The sequence below is a fragment of the Phaseolus vulgaris genome, chromosome 8 (assembly GCF_000499845.2).
Source record: "Phaseolus vulgaris cultivar G19833 chromosome 8, P. vulgaris v2.0, whole genome shotgun sequence".
Taxonomy (NCBI): domain Eukaryota; kingdom Viridiplantae; phylum Streptophyta; class Magnoliopsida; order Fabales; family Fabaceae; genus Phaseolus; species Phaseolus vulgaris.
In genome coordinates, this window is record NC_023752.2 from 59,762,150 (window position 1) to 59,789,476 (window position 27,327).

The 27,327-nt window shown below is 29.2% G+C and overlaps 2 protein-coding genes and 1 pseudogene across 2 annotated transcripts; 2 read left to right on the top strand and 1 right to left on the bottom strand.

Annotated features, from left to right (window-relative positions):
• The first annotated feature begins 2,485 nt into the window (after positions 1–2,485).
• On the top strand, positions 2,486–5,213 carry LOC137825429 (desmethyl-deoxy-podophyllotoxin synthase-like; annotated as a pseudogene).
• Positions 5,214–8,813: 3,600 nt separating this feature from the next.
• LOC137825430 (uncharacterized) lies at positions 8,814–9,407 on the bottom strand. The gene has a single exon (XM_068631096.1). It carries the CDS (start codon positions 9,405–9,407, stop codon positions 8,814–8,816), a length of 594 nt encoding a protein of 197 aa, XP_068487197.1.
• A 9,625-nt stretch (positions 9,408–19,032) lies between these two features.
• LOC137826456 (EPIDERMAL PATTERNING FACTOR-like protein 5) lies at positions 19,033–21,929 on the top strand. The gene is made up of 3 exons (XM_068632425.1): positions 19,033–20,058; positions 20,195–20,238; positions 21,502–21,929. Exons 1-3 carry the CDS (start codon positions 19,923–19,925, stop codon positions 21,727–21,729), a joined length of 408 nt encoding a protein of 135 aa, XP_068488526.1. The 5' UTR covers positions 19,033–19,922; the 3' UTR covers positions 21,730–21,929.
• Positions 21,930–27,327: the final 5,398 nt, after the last annotated feature.

The window sequence follows — 27,327 nt, forward strand, 5'->3', positions numbered from 1 at the left end:
TAAACCTGTAAATAGTTTAGTTTAATTTAACATTAACTAGTTCAGTATTTATCGTTAAGTTTAATTAAACTGTGAACGACACTAATTTTAATATATTTTGATTTAATAATTAAGAAATAACATTTTAAACACCCTATGGGCATGTGTATTTTAGGATAATCAAAAGCTTTTCGGTCAATGTTTTGCACCTTTGCATCACTACGTCTCCCTCTATATGTAAAGATAGCTAGAGAAAAAAGTATTAATATTTAAAAATAAAAATTAATTAATTAAGCATACAATTTGCAATACTTGTACAAAGTGTATATTTGGTAATGACTATCTTATAACTTTGATAACAAATATACCAACATATACAATTATTTATTATTTTATTGTTTAAGTCGATAATCATAAGTTTTTCTTCCTTTTCAATTTTATATTAATTTTTAATAGTTTTTGGTGTCTTGCGCTCAATTAAGAGTAGATGTAGTTGTAAAAAGTTGTTTTTGACGTTCAAATCAGTATTTAATAATTAAGAGTAATAAATGTTATTAAATGTGTATCTTAACTAATTGTTAATTTATTTATAATCACAAGTTGAACTCACATGCTGATGGACTTAGATTAACACAAATATCACAATTAATGCTCGACCTCCATATGTACCTCTATATTATTTGTGAAAAAAATGTTTGAGCCTTTCTAAAAATTTAAATAACCCTAAATAAAACATAACCTCACATTTTTAAATAACCTTAGTTGCACTCGACACTTCCATATCTTCCTTCCCATCGCACAACACTTCCATTCTTTTACAGTTGAGAGAGCAATTTCATCATCTGAGTGCGTGTGAGAGGATTGACGACAAGATTAGTTGTATTCTATTTTTAAGTTTTGTATTCCATTTTTGCATCTTAATGAGTTTTTTGACTTCCAAAAAAATTAAAAAAAATAATAAGAGAACAAAAACATCACCACCATCAATTAAAAACACCACAAAATTTACCTCAACCAACATTCACCACCAACCACAACAAACAACCACAACAAGCAATAACCACACTTGCATATTTTTTATAGGTTGAGTTTTGGTTTAACCTATGATTTCATTATCTATTTCTAATAAATTTTTTGGCATGATTAAGACATGAAAATGATGGAAAGTTTCACTTTAATTTATAAAAACAAATGTTCTACATAAAATAATAAAAACATATACAATAATCAGCAATACAAATGAGCAAACCACAATTAAATAATTTTTTAGTAACGGTAAAAATATAATTTTGAAAATTACTCCTTTATGGAAGTTTTTAGATTCGCCTAATTTTCATTACATTGGATACAGAAGCTATAGCCGAATGCAAAAGATACCAATATATAATATAATTAATAATTTATTGAATTGGATCTGGACTTACTCTAAAATATCTATTAGAGACTTTTAAAACGCTTTGTTAAATCCGTTGACAGAATTTGGTATTATGTGTAAATTAATTGAAAGCTAGATAAGAAAGTATATATGGTATAATCAATAAGAAATTGTTAATGTTGATTTAAACTTAAAAATCTTATAAAAAATAAGTATCTTTTTCTTCAAAAACATAACACTTAGAAAGGATTAGACCTTAATTTCTCGAAGCAAAAAACTAATTATTTTTTTCTAAAATAAACGTGTACAATATTGACTTAAAAGGCAATTTTGAAATACAAGCTTTTTAACTTAAATATAATTTTTGTGTCTCTATTTAACTTAATTTGAAATTTTGATTAACATAGAATACTGATCTTAATATTTTTTTAAAAAAATTCACATTTTAGTCTAACTTTTAATTTTGCGTATATTTTTTTATATATTTTGATTAATTAAATTATTTCTAATTATATCGGAAAATTAACACTTAATTTTATAATCTATTTAATCGATACACTAAAAAAAATCATTAAATAATAATTAAATTTATAGAAGAAAAAAATATATTAACTAAATTAGATATTATTTTATTATTTTGGATATTTTATATTTTACATTATTAATGTAAAGTGAGGACTTTTCTTAATTTTAATAATAAGATGACAGTGACTATTCACTGCTAATTTATTTTATTGGTGATTAAATTTAAAATTCATCTTCATAATAAGATGACAGTGACTCATTTAAAATGTATTATAGTAAGATTTTTTGGATTTATATTATCACTCACTATCATCAAACAAATATAAAATATATTTTTTTTACTAAAAAAAATGTTAAATTCCAAAGTCTAAGAAGTATAAGAAAAAATACGAATCTTTGGATTTTGCATAAATGTGTAACTTAAAAGTCACATTGTATACTAGTGATATTTTTTTAAATAGGAAAACAAAATTAACAATGGAAACAAAATAGAAACAAAATTATTTTTAATATCTTCAACAATCAATTGATGATACTATGGTGTGGAACAAAAGTTCTATATAAAGCTTTCCCTCTCATATTGTTCACTTGCCATAGAAATTCCCAATGGATTACTTGATCTCATTCTTACCCTTTCTTCTTTATTCCCTGACTTTCATCCTTTTTGTTGCCCAGTTTGTAAAAGTGGGAAAGAGATCCAAAATCTCAGTGAAAACATTGAACCTTCCCCCAGGGCCATGGAAGCTACCTCTCATTGGAAGCATACACCATTTAGTTGGCTCTCTACCCCACTATCGCTTGAGAGAACTATCCCAAAAACATGGCCCTCTCATGCACCTAAAACTTGGTGAGGCATCAACCGTTGTGGTTTCTTCTTCAGAAGTTGCCAAAGATGTCATGAAAACCTATGATGCCATGTTTGCTCAAAGACCCCATCAAATTGGTGCAGACATCATGTGTTATGGTTCCACTGACATTGCCACTGCACCATATGGGGGCTATTGGAAGCAGCTGAGAAGAATATGCTCACAAGAGCTTCTAAGCAACGCACGTGTGAGGTCATTTCGATCAATAAGAGAAGAAGAAGTGGCGAATTTAGTAAGATATATTGAGACCAAAACTGGTTCTTGTGTGAACCTGAGTGAGAAAGTGGCCTGCATGACAAGTGCCATCACTGCAAGGGCAGCTTTTGGTGAAAAATGCAAGGACCAAGAAGAGTTCATATCCCTTGTCAAGAAACTTGTAAAAGTGTCTGAAGGTGTACTTATTCTTGACTTGTTCCCTTCTCACAAATGGATTCATGTGATCAGTAAGGAGAAACTAGATTGGAGGAGTTGCATAGAAAATATGATGTAATAATTGGAAATATCATCAGAGAGGCAGAAAAAAGTATTGGTGAAGAAGAGGTTAATAGTCTGCTCTCTGTTCTTCTAAAAATTAAAAATCAAGGTGCCCTCCAACATCCTTTGACAATCCAAAACATCAAGGCTGTAATGTTGGTGAGTGTCTGCATTACTTTCTGTTACCATTCTGCATATCATAAGATTTAAAACCTAACCTTCATTTCATGTCAATATAAAATTAAATAAACAAAAACATAGAAAATTCCAGCTAGCGTTATGAACTATGTTCTTGTGCATTTAATTATATATATATATATATATATATATATAGAGAGAGAGAGAGAGAGAGAGAGAGAGAGAGAGAATGGTTTGTTAATTCTACTGTCTGCAAAGTAAAATATGGAAAATTTGAAAGTGAAAAACTCATATCATAAGATTCTGGAGACAAGGGAGGAGGAATAAAGGGTAGAATATAAGTTTTATAATTGTTAGAAGAATAACAATTATTTTATTAACTTCAATACTGTTTGTATGGAGTTAAGTTATTTCTCCATGTATGAACAGCACCTTTTACAAAAAAAAATCAATCTCTTTCAACATCTTACATATTTTATTTCACATTTTTTTCTCTTAGTTTTAGAAAATAATTGCAATTTTTTTAGTAAGAATGATTTCTCATGAAAGTGTTAGAAATTACATTTAACCAATGAGAAATAATAAAGAGGATGTGTTTGATTGGTAAAAGTTAATTTTAGTTTTCAAAATAGAATTAAACAAGCTTGTTCAAATAATTGACAGAAGTAACATTTTTCAATTATTTATGTTTCTTTTTTTCTAAAAAACAATTAAATAGTAATTTTTCAAATTTAATTAGATTTTGGATGAGAAATTAATTGTTAAACAGTTCAAAATTTTCAGGAAAAAATTTTAAAATAAAAAAGCAAAAAGAGAATAAAAAAATCCTCACTTTCATCTATGTCGAGCAAAAATGTTTCCAAATGTTCATGCACTTTCCTGATTGCTTTTAGTGAACTCAAATTGGTTTTCATCTTCAAAAGTAAAGTGAACTCAAATTGTTTTTCGTTTTCAACAGGAAAGTGAACTCAAATATAGGAACATACGTAAGATTTTGCATATGCAATATTTTATATGCATTTCCACATACATAACTTCTTTGAAACATTGACAAAGTAAACCTTTTGATAGAAATAAATAAATAAATTCTTAGAAGCTTTTCGGTAGAAGTACTTTGATGATGCATCAATGTTCTATGAACATTTCTTCTTATTAGAAGCTGCCTTATTATGGGAAAGTTTTGTAACATATTCATGCCAAAGCTAATAAATCTGAACTCATTTTTCGTGCTGTAGAACATGTTTGGAGCTGGAACTGATACATCATCTGCAGTTATAGAATGGGCCATGTCAGAGATGATGGAAAATCCAAAAGTAATGAGCAAAGCTCAAGAAGAAGTAAGAAGAGTTTTTGGTAGCAAAGGATACACCAAGGAAGAATCACTTGAGGAACTAAAATTTCTGAAAGCAGTGATCAAAGAAACACTGAGATTGCACCCTCCTTTCCCTCTTCTTCTTCCAAGGGAATGCAGAGAAAGTTGTGAGGTGAAAGGGTATAGAATACCTGTTGGGACGAAAGTGATAGTAAATGCATGGGCAATTGCAAGAGACCCTGAGTGTTGGAGTGATGCAGAAAAGTTTTATCCTGAGAGATTCATGGACTCTCCAATTGACTATAAAGGGTTCCACCATGAACTCATACCCTTTGGTGCTGGAAGGAGAATATGTCCTGGAATTTCTTTTGGGGTATCTAGTATTGAACTTTGTCTTGCACAACTACTTTACCATTTTAATTGGGAACTTCCAAATGAAAACAAGGAAAACCTAGAAATGACTGAAGCTTTGGGAGCCTACTCAAGAAGGAAAACAGATCTAGTCTTAGTTCCCATTTCTTACAATCCTCTTTCTCATTCATGAGACCTTAAATTTGTATCATTACGATAAATGTGTGATTAAGGTTTTTATATGTTTCAACGTTGTCCTTGTTCCCCTTTTTTTAATGTTACTTGTATGTTAAGGTGTGTGAGTGGAAATAAGATGTGAAGTTTATCTTTTCAACAAATACATGTTAATTAATTATTTGAGGCTTGTTTTCCTTGTTTCTTTGTATGAAAAACAATATTAGTAATGTTTTGTTGTGACGTCAACCTGAAGAATCACAAAAATATTGTTATAAAATCTATCTTAAAATAAATAGTTGTCGTGGTTTGTTAAGTTTCGTTCAAATGAGCAAAAATGAAGAGTAATTAATTTTTTTAATACACTTCAAGCGACAATGCTTAAATGGAAATGATGTTTTCTTTATTTTTCTCAAGGGAAGACATTTAAATGAACATTTATCTTGCACTCAAAGAGATATCATGCTAGCTAGTGTCCATAATTTTTCTCTTAAATAATTGTTCAAAGCAATTTGAAATGTACACTTAAGAGATAGCGCCTAGACGTCCATGATTTTGCTTAGGAGTGTTGTTCAAAGAAAAAAACAAAACTTTAAGTGGTCAGATTTTTAAATTCATATTAATTTAAAACATTGCTTATGAATCAATCTATTTATTTTAGTTGTGAAATTTAGAATATTGTTTTGGTATTGCTTATGGTAAATTATATTTAAGAATGGAAAGGTTAATGTTGAAGAATTATTTTGTATGACACAATTCTATGTCTGGCATGGATGACCCGTAGAATTTTTATAACAACATTCTCTTACTTGAAAAATTTATGTGATTATACAATGTCATTAATGTATTGAGTATGTGTAGGTGTTGTCGTATATTGTGTTGGATGTGCTTATTATTGTTGGTGAAATAGATAAGACATAAGCTCTGGTGCACATTAGATGACTATATTTATGTTACTTGGACTACAATTTTTCTTATTGTAAAGTCATCGTGTACACATGCTTATGTTGGTGGGAGAAAAACTTGTAAATTAGATGAGAGATATTTTGATATTATATTTGATGATTTATCTTTGTAATTGACTATGTGCAGTAGGGATTTAAATTGGGAGAGAGAAACTCTGTAAAATTTAAGGAAAAAGTTTAGACTATTCTTTTATCTTTGTAAGTTGAGATCTTTGGTTAGTTAAAATTATGTTGTAGTTTAGTGAAACTAATAGAGGAAATTAATAGGCCTTTTTGTACACGTATTAGAACATCCCTTAGATGCTATACTTTAATGTTATTATTCTTTCTCAATAAAAAAAATGATAAATTAATTTTTAATTTTTGAATTAAGTGTGATATATTTATAATTATGTAAGAATAGTTATATTATATATTTTTTGGATTCCAATTAATTTTAAAATATTAATACAAGTTTATTGGGAATATAAATTAAAATATTAAATTTTGTGTAATATTTAATTTTAGAATGTGATGTTAACTATTCTTGGTTTGAACATGTTACATATATTTAAATGTGCTATATAAATATCAAATTAATGACTAAAAGAAATACAGAAAGATATACCCATAAAGTCGTTAATCAAAATAAACATGCAAGGATTTATAAAAAAGAAGGCCAAAAAAACTTAAGAAGAAACAATGACGGTCCAATGTTGCAGATTTTTGTCATCATCATCGAAAGTAGAGTGAATGTGAAAGCTTAAGAATTCATTTGCTAGCCACGCAACATGAATAACAAACTCATCATGAATGGCCCAAGAACACGAGTGAGCATGTGGAATGAAAATCAACATCACGTGTCAATTATGACAATGATAACACTCTAATTTATTGCAATTGCAACTGCAACTGCAACTGGTATCTAATGCATGTCTTGTAGTGGTAAAGAGAATGTTGGCTTTTGGTTGGAATTTCTTACTTCCCTAACAAACACACAATAATGTTCTATAAAAGAGTGCTTCATCAATGAATGAAGAAGAAGATGAAGGTTAGAAATCCCAAATGTCTGATCCAACAAGAGATGAGGTCGTCGATAATGAAGATGAGGATCCTAAGTTGTATAGATGAACTTAGCAAATTTGGTGACAATAACATTCTTCATACATAAGGTCTCCTTCAATGTCTGAATAGGACAAGGATGATAAATTTAACATCCTATTTTTCATATATATTCTCACAGAAATATTTAAATCACACAAAGTATTCAAATTCATCTCTAAAATTTATATACATAAAGTATATATAATGAAAAATTGAATACATTTAAACTAAAAATAAAAAACAGTTACGGTTCACTTTAATAAAATAATTGTATTAACTGTATAAAGTCGGTCATACCCACAAAAAGTTGACGTAAAAAATATGTTGTGTAGGTCAGTTAGTGCACGAAGGATACAAATAGAAAGTCAAATAAAATAATAATAATATTAATATTGTATTGACTAGATCGACGCACGAGACAAAAATAATTTGGAATGTGTGTTGGTTAAGACTGAAAATACGTATTTAGAAAAAAAAAATAATTATTATTTGATGCGTCAGCTAGATATAATTTTTTTATTATTATATTGCATAGATTTATTTATTTTAAATTTATTGAATTTAGAATATTATAATAAATATTTTAGTTTTGAATAATTTATTTTGAAGTTAAATTTAAAATTTGATATAAGTTAATTAAATTAAATTTATTTAGTTGATTAAAGTGTTTAATATTAAAATTATTTAAAGAAGTTATTTGAGTTAAGAAAGAATTGAAAAAATAATAATAATTGAGTAAAGAAAAAAATTACTTATTTAACTTTTGCAAATGTTATATAAAATATAAAATATGTATAAATTTAGGGATATAAATTTCACATAAGTACAATTAATGTAAAATTTAATGAATGTATTTAAAAATAAAAAAGCAAATATTGTGATAAAATTTGAAAGTAAACTTAAGATAAGAAAAAGTCAAGGTAAAACCTTTTATTGGTAACTTTAAGAAAATATGAATCTCATAATATTTGTAATGTACAAGGACCAATTTATTTTGAACTGAAGATTTTTCTTTGATGTCCATTGTGGTTCGAAAGAGTTGATTTCTCATAAATGAAGCATAAGGTTATTTTAAAAATTTATTCACAAAGTATATAATACAAACATTAAGAGTGAGTGTAAGTGGGTAATTTATTCTTAATTGTTAGATTACTACAATATTTAAAGTGTTTCAAACTTTATCACATGTTTTATAAATGCAAATTGAATATATAACAAAATTGTTCTTTAATTATTGAACCTCCTTTTCATTTTCTTATGGAGGAACATGTGACTCAGGATAGAAGCGTGTTTCACAAGCAACCATTTAGGACATTGCATGCAATAGTTATTGAAATTTTAATGTAAATATAGTAATAGTAATAAAAGAAATAAGTGCGTTAATACAGTTTCTCAATACACGGAATAATGTATTCATTTTTTTATTTTTTTTATCAGCAATAAAAAATCAATAAATGAGAACCACTTCAGGAGTGGTCCAACCCTTTTACAAACACACATACAATTTAACTCCTAACTCGACACCCAAAACCGCCAGTCAAAAGACCAACCAAACCAAGCGCTAACTAGCTTTACCGAATCAGCCGTATACAGGCCAAAGGATCCAGAACCAAACAGGGATAGGAAAAATAAACTTCGCGGGACTTTGCAGCAATCCAAGACCACACCTTTACTTGTGCCGAGGCAAAAACTTCTAACACATCTGCCACTCCTCCATTAAAGACGACCGAGTTCCTATGCTTCCAAATTTCACTCACAATTCCAACCCAAATTGCCCCCCAAACATCATTAACCGAAACAGATGTCTGACTCAACCTGAATTGAATAAAATTTTGCATTGGATCCGAATGGATTACGAACGATACTCCAAGCCACTCAAAGCAAAGGCACCAGACCCTCCAAGCAAAGTCACAAACGGCGAACAAGTGACTCGACGACTCATCGACCTTCCCACACAAGCAACATACAGGATTTTCAACCACCATCCCACGCCTTACCAAATTAACCCTAGTTGCAATCCTATTTTCCAAAACTCTCCAGGCCAAGAATACAGCAGAAGGCAAGGCTTTACACCTCCACAACCTACAGTAGGTCGGAGAGGACTCCCCATCACTAACCCTCCTTACCTTGCTATAAGCTGAGTTAACAGTAAAACTTTGAATCATAGATTTAGCTTCTTTTACTATATGTCATTGACCTCCTATTAAACAACATTGTATCACGTAAAACAATATTGATTGCATGAATAATAAGTCTTTGACATCTAGTGATTTTATTAGACTTAGTTCTTAAACATGCCATAAGGAATTTGGACTACTTAGCATATTTTTTGTCCAAATTCCAATAAGAAATAAGACTGCATTTGTTTTCATTTTAAGTAATTAATATTTACCTTGAGTGAGAATTTCAACACAAGCATGCTTTGGATTCTGTTGGTGAGGTAAGTGGGTTGATGTTGTCAACACTTTTGGGCCTTGAGCTACTACACTTTTGCAGCTATGTATTTGTTGTGGTACATCTGGAACACATAGTAGATTGAAGCGTAGTGCTTACAGTCACTCCTACAAAACTATCAAGGAATCTAAGTACTATAGACAACTTGTGAATTTAGTCTTTCTTGTTAATTGTTGCATCTATTATGTGATGTTTTGGGTTTCTAGTTAGGTTTTTATGTTTAAGCCATTTCATTCATAGATTGCAATAGTATGTATAGGGTTTTGAAATGGTTTGTTACTAGATTGTAATGAGTTTTGACTTTAAGACATCTAGCCTCTTTTATGTATATGAGTTTGGACATTAAGTTTATTTATTACAATATTAATCATAAATATAATATATCAATTCGATGTAGTTTGGAATGTTATTTGAAAGTTATTGTTAAATTAAATTTTATAAAAAAGTTAAATTTTCCAGATATTATATTTGTTAATGTTTCAAATTTAAACATATTATCCGATGTTTAGAAGACAAATATTATGTAGTTTAATTTTTCCAATTTCAAGACCTAAGAAAAATCCATGATAGAAAGTGATAAGTTCTTAAATTTTTGTTCGTCTTCTTCTACCTGTTCTTTCTCGTATCGTTGTTACAACCCCTCATTATTTAAATATTAATACATTTTAATTAATTTTTAATATGATTTTTTTCCTCAATTATTGATACTTTAATCTTTTCTTTTATCCCAATATACAGTTTTAAAAAAGTTCAATCAATATATTTTTTCAATTATAATTTTATTTTTAGTTCGCCGACATTTTATTAGGATATTCACCAAATAATAATCAATGGTTTTGAAGATAAATTATTTTAATCTGTTCTTCTGCACTATAATTTTTTTTTCTTCTAACATTTTATAATGATTTTAATCAAATAAGTTTTAATATGATAATACTTTTGGTTATTTTCTAAATATATGAACTAAAAAAGTTATTTTATCACATTAATTAAATTATTTATAAACTCTTCATTCATTTTTTTAAAATTCAAATAGCCAAATATTTTTTTATCTTTTCAATTGTCACTTTCCATTCTCTTATCTAAACAAAAAAAATAAGATTTAATAAAATATGTTTTTGTAACGTTGTATTATTGGAATGTTTTGCAGCTGATGGAGCACAATTGACCACTGATATCACATAGTTGAGGAATTGTACGTCGTGATTGTACATACATTCCTTTCCGTATTCTATACAAAAATTGCATCACTTTATATTTATTTATTTTATAATATATTTTTTACATTTTGAAATATCTTTTGTGAAAATAAAAAAAATATGTGTCAATTTTTAACAAAATACAGAGTTAGGATCTGCCATGGGGGCATTTTATTTCTGTTGATTTTGTTTTATTACGTAAGTAATTTTTTTTCCAGGTCAGCATTTTAAGCTCTCACCTACTTTTAAAAAAAATGGCTTATGAAAAAACAGCAATGGCTACTAAAATAATTTCTTTAATTTATTTATAATAAATAACTACCTAATTATATTAAATGGCACATTAGCTTGAATAAAATATAATAAATTAATTCATGTAAATTAATAAATCCACATTATAACCCTTGTTTTTAATTAAATAAATATAGAAAAAAAAATATCAATTGATATTTTTGATTAATGTTTCTTTTCTCAAAAGCTTAATTGATTAGTAATTTTGTTGTTAAATCATAGAACCCATAGAAATAGATGCTAATACTGCTAGATTATATTTGAATGGTAAATATTTCTTAAAAAATAGGCATAAACTTTTGAAGTGATCATATAAATAATTTATAATATTTTTTTCTGTTACCAAATAACGATTGTGCAGTCTTCAGTTTTTTAGTATATAAATATAGACTATAACCATTCTATGACTTATTTCTTAAGTGGGGACAGTGAGTGTAGCATTATGCACATGTGCAACGAAACACTATAGGAAAATTGACTAGCTAGTATAACTTTTTTTTGGTAAGACTTGTTTCGGGTTCCCTTAATTTGTAGGGTCGTGGAATACCTCTTTAAACAAAGACGGTCTACCACACACCACACTAACAAATAATTATAAAAAAAAATAAACTGCACAAAGAATAAATAGAATGTAAACAGAGGATCAAGATGAACTGACAAATAACATACTTCAATTGAAATATTAATAAATTTATTAAAGGATAAATATCAATAATATTCTACATTTTCAGTTTTAATTATTTTTCAATTATAATTATTTTATTATTTATAATTATTTTATCAGTTATAATCTATGAAGCTCAAACACTTCTCTTAAATGACGTGTCGGTGTCTGATACTCGTATCGGATACCGACACTCGTATGACACTTGTAGGACACATATTCGTGAAGTGTACAATTCAAAAAGTATTTGTTAGATTTTTGACAATTTTAATACAGTTCTAACACAATTTTAAAAAGGAAAAATACATTAATTTTTTTAAAATTCAAACTTTATTGTATAAATTGTTATTATGATTATAAAAATAAGAAACAAATCCTTGTGAAACAGTAATGAAAAAAATCTTTTCGCTCCAAAAAATAATCTGGAACATACTTGTGTACATAAATCTTTATTGTCAATTTATATAATTCATAATTAATAATATATAGATCTATGTCCCCGTGTCCTACATTTTAGAGATTTTACGTATCTCCGTGTCCGTATCCGTGTCATATCAGTGTCCATATCAGTGTTTGTGCTACATAGGTTATAACTATCCGATATAACTCTTATTTTTATCTTTTATCTTTTATGTGTTACATAAATATAACAGTCAATAATGTAGATGAGTAACCATTCTTAATAAAAATATATTATTTTCTTTTCTCCATTCTCTCTAAATAAGATATATAAAACTATTATGGTATCAGAACCATTTAGACTATATTCTAATGAGTGTTTGTTGAGCTTATCAAGTCATCCGTTATCCCCATAATATATAGTTTCACGCACAAGTTGGTAGTCTCGGTGTGAGGAGGTGTGTTAGAGATTCACATCGACTAGAGATTAAGACATTTAGTTGTATATAAGTGAATACAATTCTCACCTTATAAACTGGTTTTATGAGATTGAGTTAAGTACACCTCTTAATATTCATGATAAAATTCAACTTGATAAAATGTTAATAGTTTATAAATTTTTTTTTGGTCTAAACTAATGAGAAAGACATAAAGATAATACTTCTAGTTGAGTTGAAATATTATTTAAACAATTTTTTAATAAATACTAATGTTTTGTTTAGAAGAGTATATTTATTCTTTGTGTGGATTTGTGGGATGAGAAAGGTAGGGTATTCTTTATATTGGAAGGGTGATTTTGGGCTCATTTATGATGATGGAAAGTGGAAGGGGAGTGAAAGTTGGCCCCTCCACATCTCTTAGAGATTTTTAAGGTAAAATGGTACTCTATTTGAGACAATGACCTTTGTGTCCCTTATATCAACGTGTATGGGAATGTTGAAAGTCATACATTGATATCAAATTTTGGTCCATATGAAATCTTCATAAATCAATTAACAATAAATTGTATCATTAAAATCATAATATTAGTTGTAAATTTTTTTATTAGTATTCACATTCATATCTCAACATTTATCTTTATTTAAATTTAATTCTTCAATAATTTTAAATCAAAGATATATAAATAAATAATATAATTTTCTTTTTTTTTAAAAAAATCACATTAATAATTTCATCTACCATCTTTCTACTTGAATCTAGTCGCTTTCAACTCACTTTACATATATTTAAATAACAAAAAAATTCACTTACTTTTTCCTACTTTTCTATTCTCATCCTCTTCCAAACAAAAGCCTATTAAAACTTTTCATCTTATATACGAAATGTCACATATCTTCTAGAGGACGTTCTAAAGATAAAAATGATTAATAAAATTTGATTTAAGTGAATCTAGGTATATAGAAAAGAAGATTATATTAAATAAAATTTAGAGGGATGAAAAGAGTTAAGGAAAATGGCGACACATGATAGAGAGAGAAAATGATTCTTATGTCAAAATCAAAGAAAGAAGAGAGGAAGTGTCAGCTTTATGAAAAGTTGAATAATTGAGAGATGCAGATTTGAGCTTGAGTGTTCCCATATCAGTATGAAAGGTGTAGGTGTGGTGGGACAAGCATCAATTTTCAGTTTCAAAAGAATTTAGAATTTGATGGAAACTGCTGAGACAATCATATCTTCTATCAACGGCTCACAAATGACTTGAGAGAGAAATTAACATTCATTCATGTGCATTGCATTATGCACCTTCTTCCAAACATCACACAACAACACCACCCAAACAACTAACTCACAAACCATATCACTCTCACGTTTCATTCATCTTTACACATGCCTCATTCAATCAACAACATACAACCTCGACTATGTATATATTGTCTTTTCTCTACGTATTCTTTCATTCTATTGCTATGCTTTCATGCTACTTTTTTTTAACATTAGGTAAATGCTTCTAACTGCTCACTTTAAATTTAATTATATGATTAAGGCACAATTGGATCATCGTCTGAATCCAAGAGCAGACCCATAATAGCTTAGGCTCACCCAAATTTATAAATACCATAGGTGACTCAGCGTTAAAGAGAATCTTTTTACTCTTAATTCATTTGCATGTTATATTCAGACTAACTTGAGCGTCAGATCATCTTCGCAAGTACCCCACCCCGAAGAAGGGAAGTACATATCGGAAATCACTAAACCTAGAAGGCGAGAGTACGAGAAGACGAAAACGAAGACGGAAGGAGTCACTCTAAGAGGAACCCGACTTTGTAAGAACAAAATACAACTTTTTATGGGTTAATAATTAATTAGTTTGTCTTGTTTTGTTTCTATCGGTTAAGAGTAAAAATAATAAATAGGAGTATTTCAGATATACGTCAACCCCTATACAAAATAAAAAAAAAATCTATTAATTCGATATATTATTTGTTTTAGAGGTTAATGTTCCGTCACAATTTTATCCTTAAAAGGTATCTCAATAAAGAAATATATAAATTATCACTGACTTTAACTCCTGAACAATGTGAAATTATATTAACAACATCACATAATACATTACACAAAATTTTGAAGAAATTCTCCACCCACCGTTTGCATCTTGATCTACTATGTCTAAGGAAAGAATAATAATTTGATTTATATATAACGGGATAAAGAAGGAGCCATTCTGAACCAAAACTTTTGTATGGTTATAAATTTTGGTCAACACAACTACAATCAGTCGTAATATCATATCGAAATCAACATCCACTATAACAACTACTTATCGATCGTTATCTTGATCCACGATGGTTGTTTCTAATAATTGCACACATGTTTATGCAATTGTCATTATCATCATGCACGAATGCGTGCATATAGCCACAAACTATGTAGACCACAACTATTTGAATTACTGTTTTCACAACACAAAGAACCTAAATCACAATTAAGTTAATTAGGACATTGGTGTGAGAGGAAAACCCTGATTATGATCTTGCGTTTTATAGAAATTTTCAATGTAGTGATATAGTTATGTCCTTTAAGAAAAATATGTAGCCAATGATCAAAATTAATTTGCACTTTACCTTATATATGGAACTTGCAAGAAGCACACTTATAGCAACATGTTCATAAGATAGTTCTACCATGTTATTTATAAAAGGAAAAATATATGTCGTAATGAAAACTCAAGTCCACTTTCCACATTCAAGATAAAAGTTATATTTTGGTTCTAGTGCTATTACTCTATCCTATCTTATACTAAAATTCATCATGCTTATAAAATAATTAATTTTAGTTTTAAAGGGAGATTTAAGTTTTTGGGTATTGAATCATAGTAACCAACTACTATGTCTAAGTTATAATAATTTTTTAAATATTTTTAGAAATTTAACATAATATATATGTATATATATATATATATTTATATTTCTTTAAGGTTAAACTTTATCAACCGCAGTCATTTGACTTAACAGTTTGACCAATTCTATTTAGTTTTCATATTATTAGTATTTTTTTTATATTTATTTTACATTTAATCATTTTTAATCATTAGCGTCAATATATCCTTTTAAAATAAATAATCAACATTCATAATCAAACTAACAATCAGTATCATAAAAAAATAACAAACTCTTAAATAAATATAACAAATTTGTAACATTTTCTCAACCGGTGTAGAATAAACTATTATAGTGTACAGTCGTATCAATTCTCGTCACAATCGATGTAGAATAAACTTTTGACAAATATCAATTAATCAATATTTCAGTCACAACTAGCAATAACTTATTTCGATTGTTAAAATTGATAACTAAATAACTTTTTTAACGTGTATTAAAATTATAATGACAAATTTAATTTAATCTATGTATCTTAATAATAAATTTAAAATTCAAAATTATAATTGCTTCCAATATTTTCAAAGACATCAATTTACATAAATAATTATTTTACACAACCAATTATTAATTGATGTAAAGATACATGTAATGCTGTAAAAATGTTAGATAATCTTATATCTCAACCAAAAGGTTCTATATTAATGCATCAATTACCTAGCTAACAAACACACTTTTAATTAAACAAATCATCCCATCACTATGAGTCATTCAATGGATAAAAAAATTAATTAGTTTATCAAAGATTGACTCTCAAATTATAAGTGGATCCAATATCTTGAATATTACACTTCACAAAAAAAATTGAATCCAAATATCCAAATTTATTAATTACAACCTCAAAATCCAAACACGCACAATTTACGAAATAAATTAATAATCAAATCAAAATTAATTCATGTATGAACAGTTGTTTTGGGTACTGCCTTAAAGCACATATGATATATTCCTAATGAAGTGTTTTTTCTCTACCTATAATTTTTACAAGTATCCCTACAAGAAGACATTCCTTATAATTCCCTCTTACCTTTGAATGCTGACGCAACATATCTGGACTCTTCACGTGTTTTTTTTAGAGTTTTTTTTAATTGAAAGAATATTTAACCTCTATTTATATAATGTATGACTTAGGGTTATTTATCTTTTATTATTTAAGCTCAATTAAATAATTTAACTAAATAAAATAAGTAATTATATACTTTTCATTTTAGATATTATAAAGTGATAATCCAAAAATTGCATTCTCATTTTTTTAAGAGTAGAAAACTCTAATATGTGAATTCATTTTTCATGTCGTTATTATTGTGTGTTTTCTTTGTATCTACATGTTCACTTTCATATTAAATCAAATTTAATTAAAAGTGAATTTTACATTTATTAATTTCTATCATTAAGACAATCTTCTATAAATGAATTTTTTAAAATATTTTTAGAACTAAAAATTTCAAATGATGGTATTTTACATTTTTATAACCAATACAATTATCTTCTATTTATTAAATTGATTATATATCTTTAACTTATATCCTTTTAATCTTTTCTTTACAATTAGGAGGTGGTGTTCTTCTCCCACGGTTGAATAGAAATCTAAGTAAAAAATCGTCATTTACTTTTTATTATACTCACTACAAAAAATCATAAAATAAAAATTAATTTAAAAAAAAAAATAATTAGTTGCTATAATGATTAAATTAGAGACCATTTTAAGAACTAAATAAATTTTTGGCTTCTAAATTAGTTTATATTATTGTTAAATGGTTTCTAAATTGGTATCTAATTAACAAACAAGACTTTTGCTACCAAATTTAAAAACTAAATAATTGGTAGTTAAAACCTTAATAGCTAATTAGATAACAATTAAAAACTAGTTAACAATAATAAAAACTAATTTAGAAACCATTTTTTTTTATTTCTAAAATAGTTTCTAATTTAGTTACTGTTACAACTAATTATTTTAGTTTTTAAAAATTGGTTTTTATTTAAAATTAGTTTTTATTTAATAATTTTCTTGTAGTGACTCGTACAAATTAGTATTTAATGAATCAATGTATGAAATACTTTCCATAATTTCATAAAACATATTTCTTATGCACATGCACCAGTCAAGCAAAGTTTAGCAGTTTAAAAAGAAAAGGGTTTAGGGTTATATGTAATTTCACATTTTACCCAATTTCAAGCAGTGCAGGTTTTGAAACATGGACCACTGTGAGGCGTCTACAAGTTCTGATTCGTACAAACACTAATCACAATATTATGGCTCTTTATTGAAGTTGTGGACACACTCTTAATTTTCAAATTTCAAGTTTGTCTCTTTATCTACCCTAGTTGCCATAAATTTAGCAGTGAAACTAGAATAATCGAAACTGTGAAAGGTTAAGAAAATGATGAGTGAAAAAGAGTGAGGAAATTGGGGGAGTAAAATAAAAGGAAATGACAAATGAAGAAGGATAAGATTTATACAGTGTAGGAAATCCAATCCAAAATGGACATCCCATGAAATCCGGTTGAAACTTGTAAAAAGAAAGTTTGAAAACATGAGTCCAATAATTGGTACTATGCAGTCGAAATTGAAGAGGCTATTGCAGCAATGGAAGTTTGATTTGCATTAATGTGGAGTGAACAAGGCCATGTAGAAGAGAATACATAGATGTATCTATCTAGCTATTCCCTGTCAAAGAATACACCATTTTCTTACACAATATTTGTCTACACCCTTTTGCTTTTGGAATCTCAGCAAATTGATGGACTTTTTAACACAGTCCTTTTGACCAAAGCCCATCACATCCCTTTTTCTTTAACTATGGCTTCAGTGTTCCTCAGGTCACACTTCCTAACAACAACCCATCATGCTCACACGTGCATCACCAGAGGCTACTCTTGTAAATACATGGGTGGTTCCTCCGTGTGAGAACTGGCCCACACTCTAAGGTACCTAGCTGCTAGAGCATATTAATACAACCAGATATGCAGGACATTTTCAACATCTTGTACTTTTTTCCATTCCCAAAAAGTCCAAGTGGAACCATGGTGAACCAAAATATTGTATTTATGTGAATTATTAAGTACATAATGAATCTTTAATGCAAGTACCAAGATATTCCAAAACCTTTCCATATCTCAACGGGGGTTGAAAATTGAAGCTTGCTGCAGTTTAAATATAAAATTCTTCACCCTTTCAACCAATTATTTAAGTCCTAACTAAAACTTTTTCTCCAAGTCCCTCCCACAATTATATGCCTCTCATTCAATGATAATAAAGAATCTGTTTTATTCATAATCTTATTTTAATGCATAATCATAATAGTCTAAAACCATTTAATAATGTCTCAGAAATCAGAGAACCATGCAAAATGCTTGGTCAGTACTAGAGAATAGAAAATAAAGACAGCATGGTTAGAGATAATCTGTGTCCTTTTAAGAAAGGGATTAGTGGTTATCATGTATCCAAATACCAAAGTGCAGCCCCAATTATTTATGGCATCTTGACATTACATGTGAAAAAAGGAGAAGTGTTAATGAAATGACGGTAGAAAAGAGCAGTTAAAAACCGAAGCTGGTTAAAATTGAAGAGGGTTGGCCAAGTTTCTGTTTAGAGGAGAAAAACTATATACAGAAGGAGAAAAAGGCAGAGGAAAACAGAGGGAGGGTGAGAGCAGGAGGCATATATCAGAGTGAAGAGTTGGTGTTGCTTTAGCTTTTCTGGGTTTGGGAATCGTTGAAAGACAGTGGAGAAAGCCTGCAAGAGAATCCGAGACCTAAACATGGTAAAGCTTAGGAAGTGATGATCTGCATAGATTCACCTTTGTTTTTCCTCCTTTCTTTTTAACCTCTCTAATAAGTACTGTGCACACACTCACACACACTCACTCATACACACACATACACCTCTCTGCCACAACACACACCTCATCAGATAAGCCGTACGACTACCACACTCCTTCCAATTTTTCCACTCTCTCTACCTCCCTGCACCTTTATTTCACACTGCTCTCACTGAGACAAAATAAAAGTGGTGTGAGAGAGTTGAAAAGCACAAAAGATTGTGACTTTGTCCATTTGAGACAAATGGGCTAAGTGTTAGGTATTTGTTTAGCTCTTATTTGCATGGAACGTGCAAGCCTTGGGTTGCAAACCCTACTATTTGCTCGTAGCTTCAAACACTACTCTTGGTAGGGTCACAGAGTGAGTGTGAGTGAGAGTGAGAGTGAGAGTGTGAGCGTGAGATAGCTTGTCTGTGTCATATATCTGCAACCATCCGAGTGTTGGTGTTGTAGTGAAGGAATTTTGTTCTTGTTGATGGAGAGGAAGAGAAAAACCGCTTCCCTTGTGAACACAACCCATCTCTCTAGTGTCTCCTTCTTTTTCCTGCTCTCAATTTGCACACTGATCTTCAGCAGTAGAATTACCACTGCCTCCACCATTCCATGTTTAGGTATGCAATTCTTCCACACTTATTAATTACTCTGACATTTCCACTATAAATTTTTCACCTCTCTAATTCTATCTAACCCCGTGTGTCATCATAAATTTATAACATCTTCTTCCAATTCGTCCTTTCTCCACTGCAGATACTAAGTGTCCCACCTTCACCAAAGCTCATACAGATTTTCAGGTATAGACTGGTCCTATACATTCTTTCTCTATACACATACTTTAACTTACCTTCTCTTGTTGCATATGTATCATCTCATTAACATCACCCCCATCATCTAATCAATTAATTAATTAACCTTTTCCTAGGTCATTTGTTCTCAGAATCTTAATCTGATTATTACTATTTTATCTGTAGTTAAAAAGAGTAATGCATTCATTATAAGTGACATTTTTTAGTTTGTGTAAAAGAAACTGCATTAGAGAGTATTTGGAGATGGAAAGAGAAAATTGTGGACAAGAATCTGCAATTAATTTAGTGATAATTGAAAAGGGATGTGATTTTTGGAGTGAGGAGATGGTTGTGGTTGCGGATGTGGGAGAGTGTGATCTGCAACTAACTTGAACAAGGTTTCGATGGTGACAGTCTCCAAAATTACAGAGAGACACTGCTGGAAAAAACTGATAGTAGCTAAAATGCGCCAAAATAGGTGCAGGGGTTTCGTGGGACCCACTCCAATGTGAGCCGTCAGATGCATGGACTCCACCGTGATTACGAAACACACGTGGTGGTGGTACCATCTGCCTCCCCACTGCTTCCGTCGTCGTTGCGCCGGATAAAATCCCCTGCGCTCAACCGATTCACCTCTCGTCCATCGCGACCGTTCGATGAAAATCCAACGGCTCTTGGAAAACGCACGTTTAGATATAGTCACTGTGCAATCTGCTTCATCAAGCGGTGAAACGCAGGAAATGTTTTTGCGGCTGTTGCTGAATACTCCTGTTCTGACCCATATATTATTGAATAATGTTGGGCGCAACACCACCCGCGCACATTAGAGCGAGGCAGGGAAATTAGGTGTAGTGTTTGTTTACTCTTAGCCACATACGTGAGTCCGGGTAACGTGCGCGTACAGTGTACAATGCTCAGCGCTTTCACCGCAAAAACGCAACCACAGTTGTATTATAGCCGAATCATGGTCATGATGGTGCATGTCAGCCTCTCTTGTACATATTTTCCTCACTTGGATGTGGCCCCATATTATCACAACCACAAATTAATACATAACTATCATTTTTAATTATATTTCACTCTTCCAAAATATTTTCAATTTCCCAAAACAAATCTTCACATTATTCTTTCTAATTCAAATTAATGTTTGCAATTTTTTTAATCAGTTTTACTTATTAATTCGCATTGCTTTTGTTGAATGAAAAGAAAGGCGACAATTACTATAATTATTGAGAATTGGTTAATTACTTAATTATTATGCATGTTGGGCAGGAAAATAAAGTGGTGTCAGGAGGTAAAAGAGATGTCTTATCGATGGGCTGGCCCAGAAGGCTTCTAGGTGGGCCTGGGTCATCGCCGCCGCGGTGCACCTCGAAGTGTGGCAAATGTACACCATGCAAACCGGTTCATGTGCCTGTGCCGCCGGGAACGCCGGTGACCGCCGAGTACTACCCGGAGGCATGGAGATGCAAGTGTGGCAACAAGTTGTACATGCCATGAATATATATATTTTCTGAGTTTTATGTATTTTGGTTGGGTCTGATACATAGTTGATTTTATTGACTATAAAAAGACTCGTTGAGTTGTTAGTTTAATGAGTTACATTAGCTTTAGCTTGTGGTGGATATTGGATATGAAAAGAGAGTACAGAACTTGATTTGATGTGAAATATATAATATCTTCACACTGATTACTGATTACTGATTAATGTTGTTGCATTTAGCTGTATAATCTTGTTTTTTTGAATTGTTTAATGCATTAATTGAGGGAATCTGTGAAGAGTGGTTCATTCAAGAGGCCCATTTGGCAGTGTCAGTTCGTTTTAGGTTGCCAGAATGTGATGTGCTCTGAATCTCAAACAAGTACTTTTGTCTGCTCTTTGGAGTTTCTTCTAGTTTTAACCTTCTTGGACTCATTTGTATCATAAATACATTTCAATTTCAATTTTAAGTAATAAAATGGAGATCTTTGGTGCTTCATCAACAGAAAATTTAAAATAGATTCATGTAATAATGTAACAACAAAACACAGAGGCTTCTGAATGAAGTATATAATTCTTAATATTATTATTTTAATATTTTTTATATTATTTGATTTTATATATAAAATTCAAAACTTCACGTGCAACCCTTTTGTCTGCAGACACGAAGTCTGACATGATATCATTAACACAAATTCTGTTATTAGCATGATGTGTGTTTCGTGTGTAATAAAGTAAAATTTCCTTTTTTATATATGTATTAAGACATTAATCATAGATTAGGATTATAAAAGCACATAAAAAAAATTAAAAAAAAAAGTTGAAGAAAAAGGCATGTTGGTATTGTGTTGTATTTAATAAATGAAGAAACAATAGATTTTGTTACCTGAAATTGACAATAAATATTTTAGGTGAAGCAATGAAATCTGGAGAGAAGAGAGCAATGAATGATTCCAAAAGTAAATGAAGTGAAACGCCAAGTTACACGGTCAAGATTTGGAAGGTAGGGCATGCTCCTCATTACTAAAAATAAATTAAAATAACTTCACCTACAACTATAGTATTAATATTTAAAATCATATATATATTAAAGGTAAGAAAATGGTCTTAATCAATTATAAATCATTGTTGAAATGGTTTTTACCTTAAGTATTGTGAAAACTGATGTTTATTACAAATAGTGATTTGGAATTGAATGACAGACTAAACTTATTTTATATTATCGCAGTTTAATTTCTCTTTTTGAATTTAAAAGTACTTTATGGTTAAGAGAAAATTTATTTTTTATAGTTTAAAGTATTATATTGATTATTCTTCCAAAATATTGACCAAATAACTTATATATCTCACTGAGTTCATTCCTCTTGTTTCTTTTTTTTTTTCTCTCTCTAATACTTAGTCTTGTCTATATAATTGTTTTATTTTATCTGTATAATTTCTTTCAATACCTCCATAAGATAAGATGTGTAAAAGTCTATGATGTCCTTTATTTAATAGGTCAAACTAACCTAATTTTTTTTTGTATTCCTTTCCATACACCATATCTCTCTTTGCTTCATGGCTTCTCTCCACCTTAGCCTCCTTATCACTCTACTGTTGTCATCACCTCATTGTCAATGTTACCCCACTGTTACTAGCATCGTCACTCCAATGCTGTTGAGAATCATTATGTGGAATTGAAAAATCAGGTTTTTCTGTTTTGTTTTGTTGTTCTGTGTGGATTTTCTTGATTGCTTAATTTGTAAATTTTTTGAATTGTAAAATCTACGAAGTCATTATAGATTTTGTCATAAGTATATTTAACATAAAATATACATTTAAGATTGTGAAATCTATAATATACTTGGATTTGAAAATGTATTTTTGGATTGCATAATGTATGGTAAAGTGGGGCGGGTAGTGCGAGTTGACCCGCAGTCCACTGGTAAAAAATGCGAGGTGAACCCACCTTTTCAACCCGCTAATCCGCATTAGTCTGTTCCGCATAATCCGTGACTCGCGCGAGCCAGGGATGGGGCGGGCTGGTCCGCAAGCCAACAAACAAAAAAAAATGACTTTTGCAACACTGGAATAAATGTTCTGTTTTTCTTCATTTTTCATTTTGGGGTAGAAAAATTAAAAGGGGCATTGGAGTTATAATTTCCTTGAGACTCCTTTTTGGTCCAGTTTTGGGGATGAAAATAGAGGATGTTGGATAATATTTTTCATATAATTTGGAATAAATAATAGTGGATATGTTAGGTAGTGGGTAAGTTAAGAATATTGGAAGGTTGATAATTGGATATGTAACATTCAATTAATGTTTGTTGTTGTATTAATCATAATGCCTTTGTTTTTTGTGACAATTTTTCAAGAGAAAAAGTAAAAAAAAAAAAAAACATTCAATTTCTTAAAATAAAAATGCGGGCTAACCCGTGGGCCAGCCCTTATGCGGAGCGGGACGGAAAATCTAGCCCGCATTCACTTACGGGGCGGGTTAACGCACTTTGTCATCCCTAACAATGGATAATGTATATTTCATGCATAAAAGTATATTTCCAATTATGTAATCTAGAATATAATTCTAGATTTTGAAATGCATTTCGAATTGCACAATCCATAATATATATTTCATGTATAGAAATATATTTCCAATTATGCAATTCTAGATTTGGAAGTGCAGTATGGATTACATACAATCTAAAATATATTTCATTTATGAAAAATACTTATTTGTGCAATCCATAATATATGATATATGGTTTATAGTTGCACTCTATAATATTATATGATTTAATTTGGATAAATAATGACTAAGACAAGAGGTGATGTCTCTTAAGTTGGTAATATACAAAGACCTACAACCTCATTCATAAGAGAGATAGTGTTTTAGTCGATTAAGTTGATGGTGTTAATGTAGTGAATGCTCTTGTATACACCTATTTGTGATGATGGATTTACACGGAGACGGTTAAATACATCATTTCTTACAAAATAGGTTGATTATGTTGTCAAGAGATTATAGGACGATGATTTAGAATACAATCTAAAATACAAATTTCATTTTTAAATTCCAAAAATGAAAGTTGTATTTTATATTATACTTTTAAGAAGAAAACACTAAACTATTTGAAAGTTATATTTTAGATTATATATAGTTTTTATTTTGTCTTACAATGCAAAAAAAAACTTCCCTAGTTAGACAATTCAAAAAGACTTTCTCAGTTGTAAAATATGAAAAAACTTCAAAACCAGATAGTCAACTGTGTTCGAAAACCACAAACAGATATAAAATGCTTATTAAATGACCTACCCACCTTCAACTTCTACAACATCTTTGATCTTCGACAAGTTCATTTGCCAAAATCTTGATGTCCAAAAGTAGTACCAGATTAAATGAAGAAGAAGCAGGAAAAATAGAGCTATGGAAGCTTAATACACGTATAAATCACAAAGGATAAAATGAAAAAATTTAAAATTATAAGGTATAGGAAGGGTCCATTGAAGAAGAAGCAAGAAAAATGGAGAGCTATGGAAGCTTGATACACGTATAAATCACAAAGGGTAAAAATAAAAATTTCAAAATTATAATGTATAAGAAGAAGTTATGGAGGTGCGAAAACCAATTGTTGCCTATCTATACTGGACCTTTTAATTCCTTTCAACCGGGCTGTCACCACTATCCCACGGTTTATTTCATTTTTTGTGTTTCTTCCTGCACCCGACAAAATTCTCCCTGCACCCCATCAAATCGATGAGAAAATCAAAATGCCCCATCTAATCTAGTATCAGAAAACTCTTTCTGAAATACATTATAGAAAATTTATTTCAAGAAACACATTTCGAAATGTATTATACATATTTCGAAAATCTTAATCTGGAAATGTTTTCCAATATTTTCCAGAATTTCTGAAAAACGTCTCCCAGAATACACTTTTACATTCTGAAAAGATAATTCAGAAGTCATATAAAAAAGAGGTAAAATTATATTTTCGAATATTAATGGGGTGCAGAAAGAAATAACCATATGTTTTTTTTAATTTTCCTTAATATCGGGCTTGCCCCCAAATAGCCCATAGGTTGAATTTGGATTTGGAATTTTCAAAATATTTAGTTAGTGATAAAAATATACATTTAAAAAATGTGTTAGGGAATACTGTTTTTTAAAAATAAATAATTTCCCAACAATATTTTTTATCTACCGTCAGCACATATGGGTTAAACGCTACCTGTCAAGAAAGGTCTATTTTCAAAAACCTTTTCAATATTTAAATTAGTATAAGATTAATTAATTATATAAAAAAGAGTAAATATGAAAAATAATATAGAACGTTATTAATATGATAAAAGATAAAAAAAACAATTTTTTAGAAATTTATTATGATTATATTGAAAATAAAACAAAAAAATATGAAATTATTGATATATAATGCCAACCGAGTTGTTGTAACAATTTATTTAAATATTATTGTTAAGAGTATCAAAAGTGAGTACGACAAATATATAATTTGTGTTATAAAGTGGACTTTAAACTTAATTCAATTTCATAAAATCGGTTTATGAGGTGAGGTTTGCACCCACTTATCTACCATGAAATGTTCTAATATCTAGTCAATGTATGATATCTAACGGATTGATTTGTCTTTTTTTTTTACGGCCAACTTTATCATATTGTAACTTCTTTTATCTTTGAATAAAACATAATTTTATTAATTAAATTTATTGGCCAAAAGTACTCTTTGATAACATCTTTTAATAATCATTTATAAAGGTTGAAATACTATGTTTAGTGCTTATTTTACAAAGAAAGAAACACAATGTTTATAAACATTGAAGCACATACTTCTTTGTAAAGTTTGAAAGAGTGGTAATGTTTAACATAAGAGGTATTAGCCTCTCTTTTTTTTAGATATCAACTACATAATGTTTAGTGCTTTATAAATATTTAATGCACAATGTTGGTGTATAAGGATTAGGGGAAAGGATATGCATAAATATTAGTGTTTTTTATTTTAAAAACTATTATGTTAGACATTATTACGAAATAAATTGAGATTTAAAAGATTTTATGAACTTCTATTTATAATGGTATAACTAAACACATTTTAAATATTTTTATTTTTGGAAAATGAGAAAGATAAACTAAATATACATGTTTTCTGAATTTTAAGAATAAATTTAGAAAAGAAAAATAACAAATAAAACTATAAAATATTTTCTCAATCCCTTGACATTTTTAAATTAAATTCGATTCGAATCTTCAATTTTTATTTTCTAATTAATTAACTTCAATTTTCTTGATATTTATAAAATTTGAATATATATATATATATGAGTGAAAAATAAATATTTCCGCCTTCTATATATTTTAAGAAAAAAAAGTAATATTAATAATGAGAGTTATAAAAAAATCTAAAGTAATATATACTAGTCACTTTTAATATTTAAATAATTTATGCTTATTTTTTAAAATTTAAAATATAATGAAGAATAGAATAAGAAAATTAAATATGTATCCCTTTATATATTATTATAATTTTTAAAATTTTAAAATATAATTAAAGATAAAATATAAATATAAACTATATACACAAAAAGGAGAATTTCCTAGAGTATATTTTTTATACTTTTAAAATATA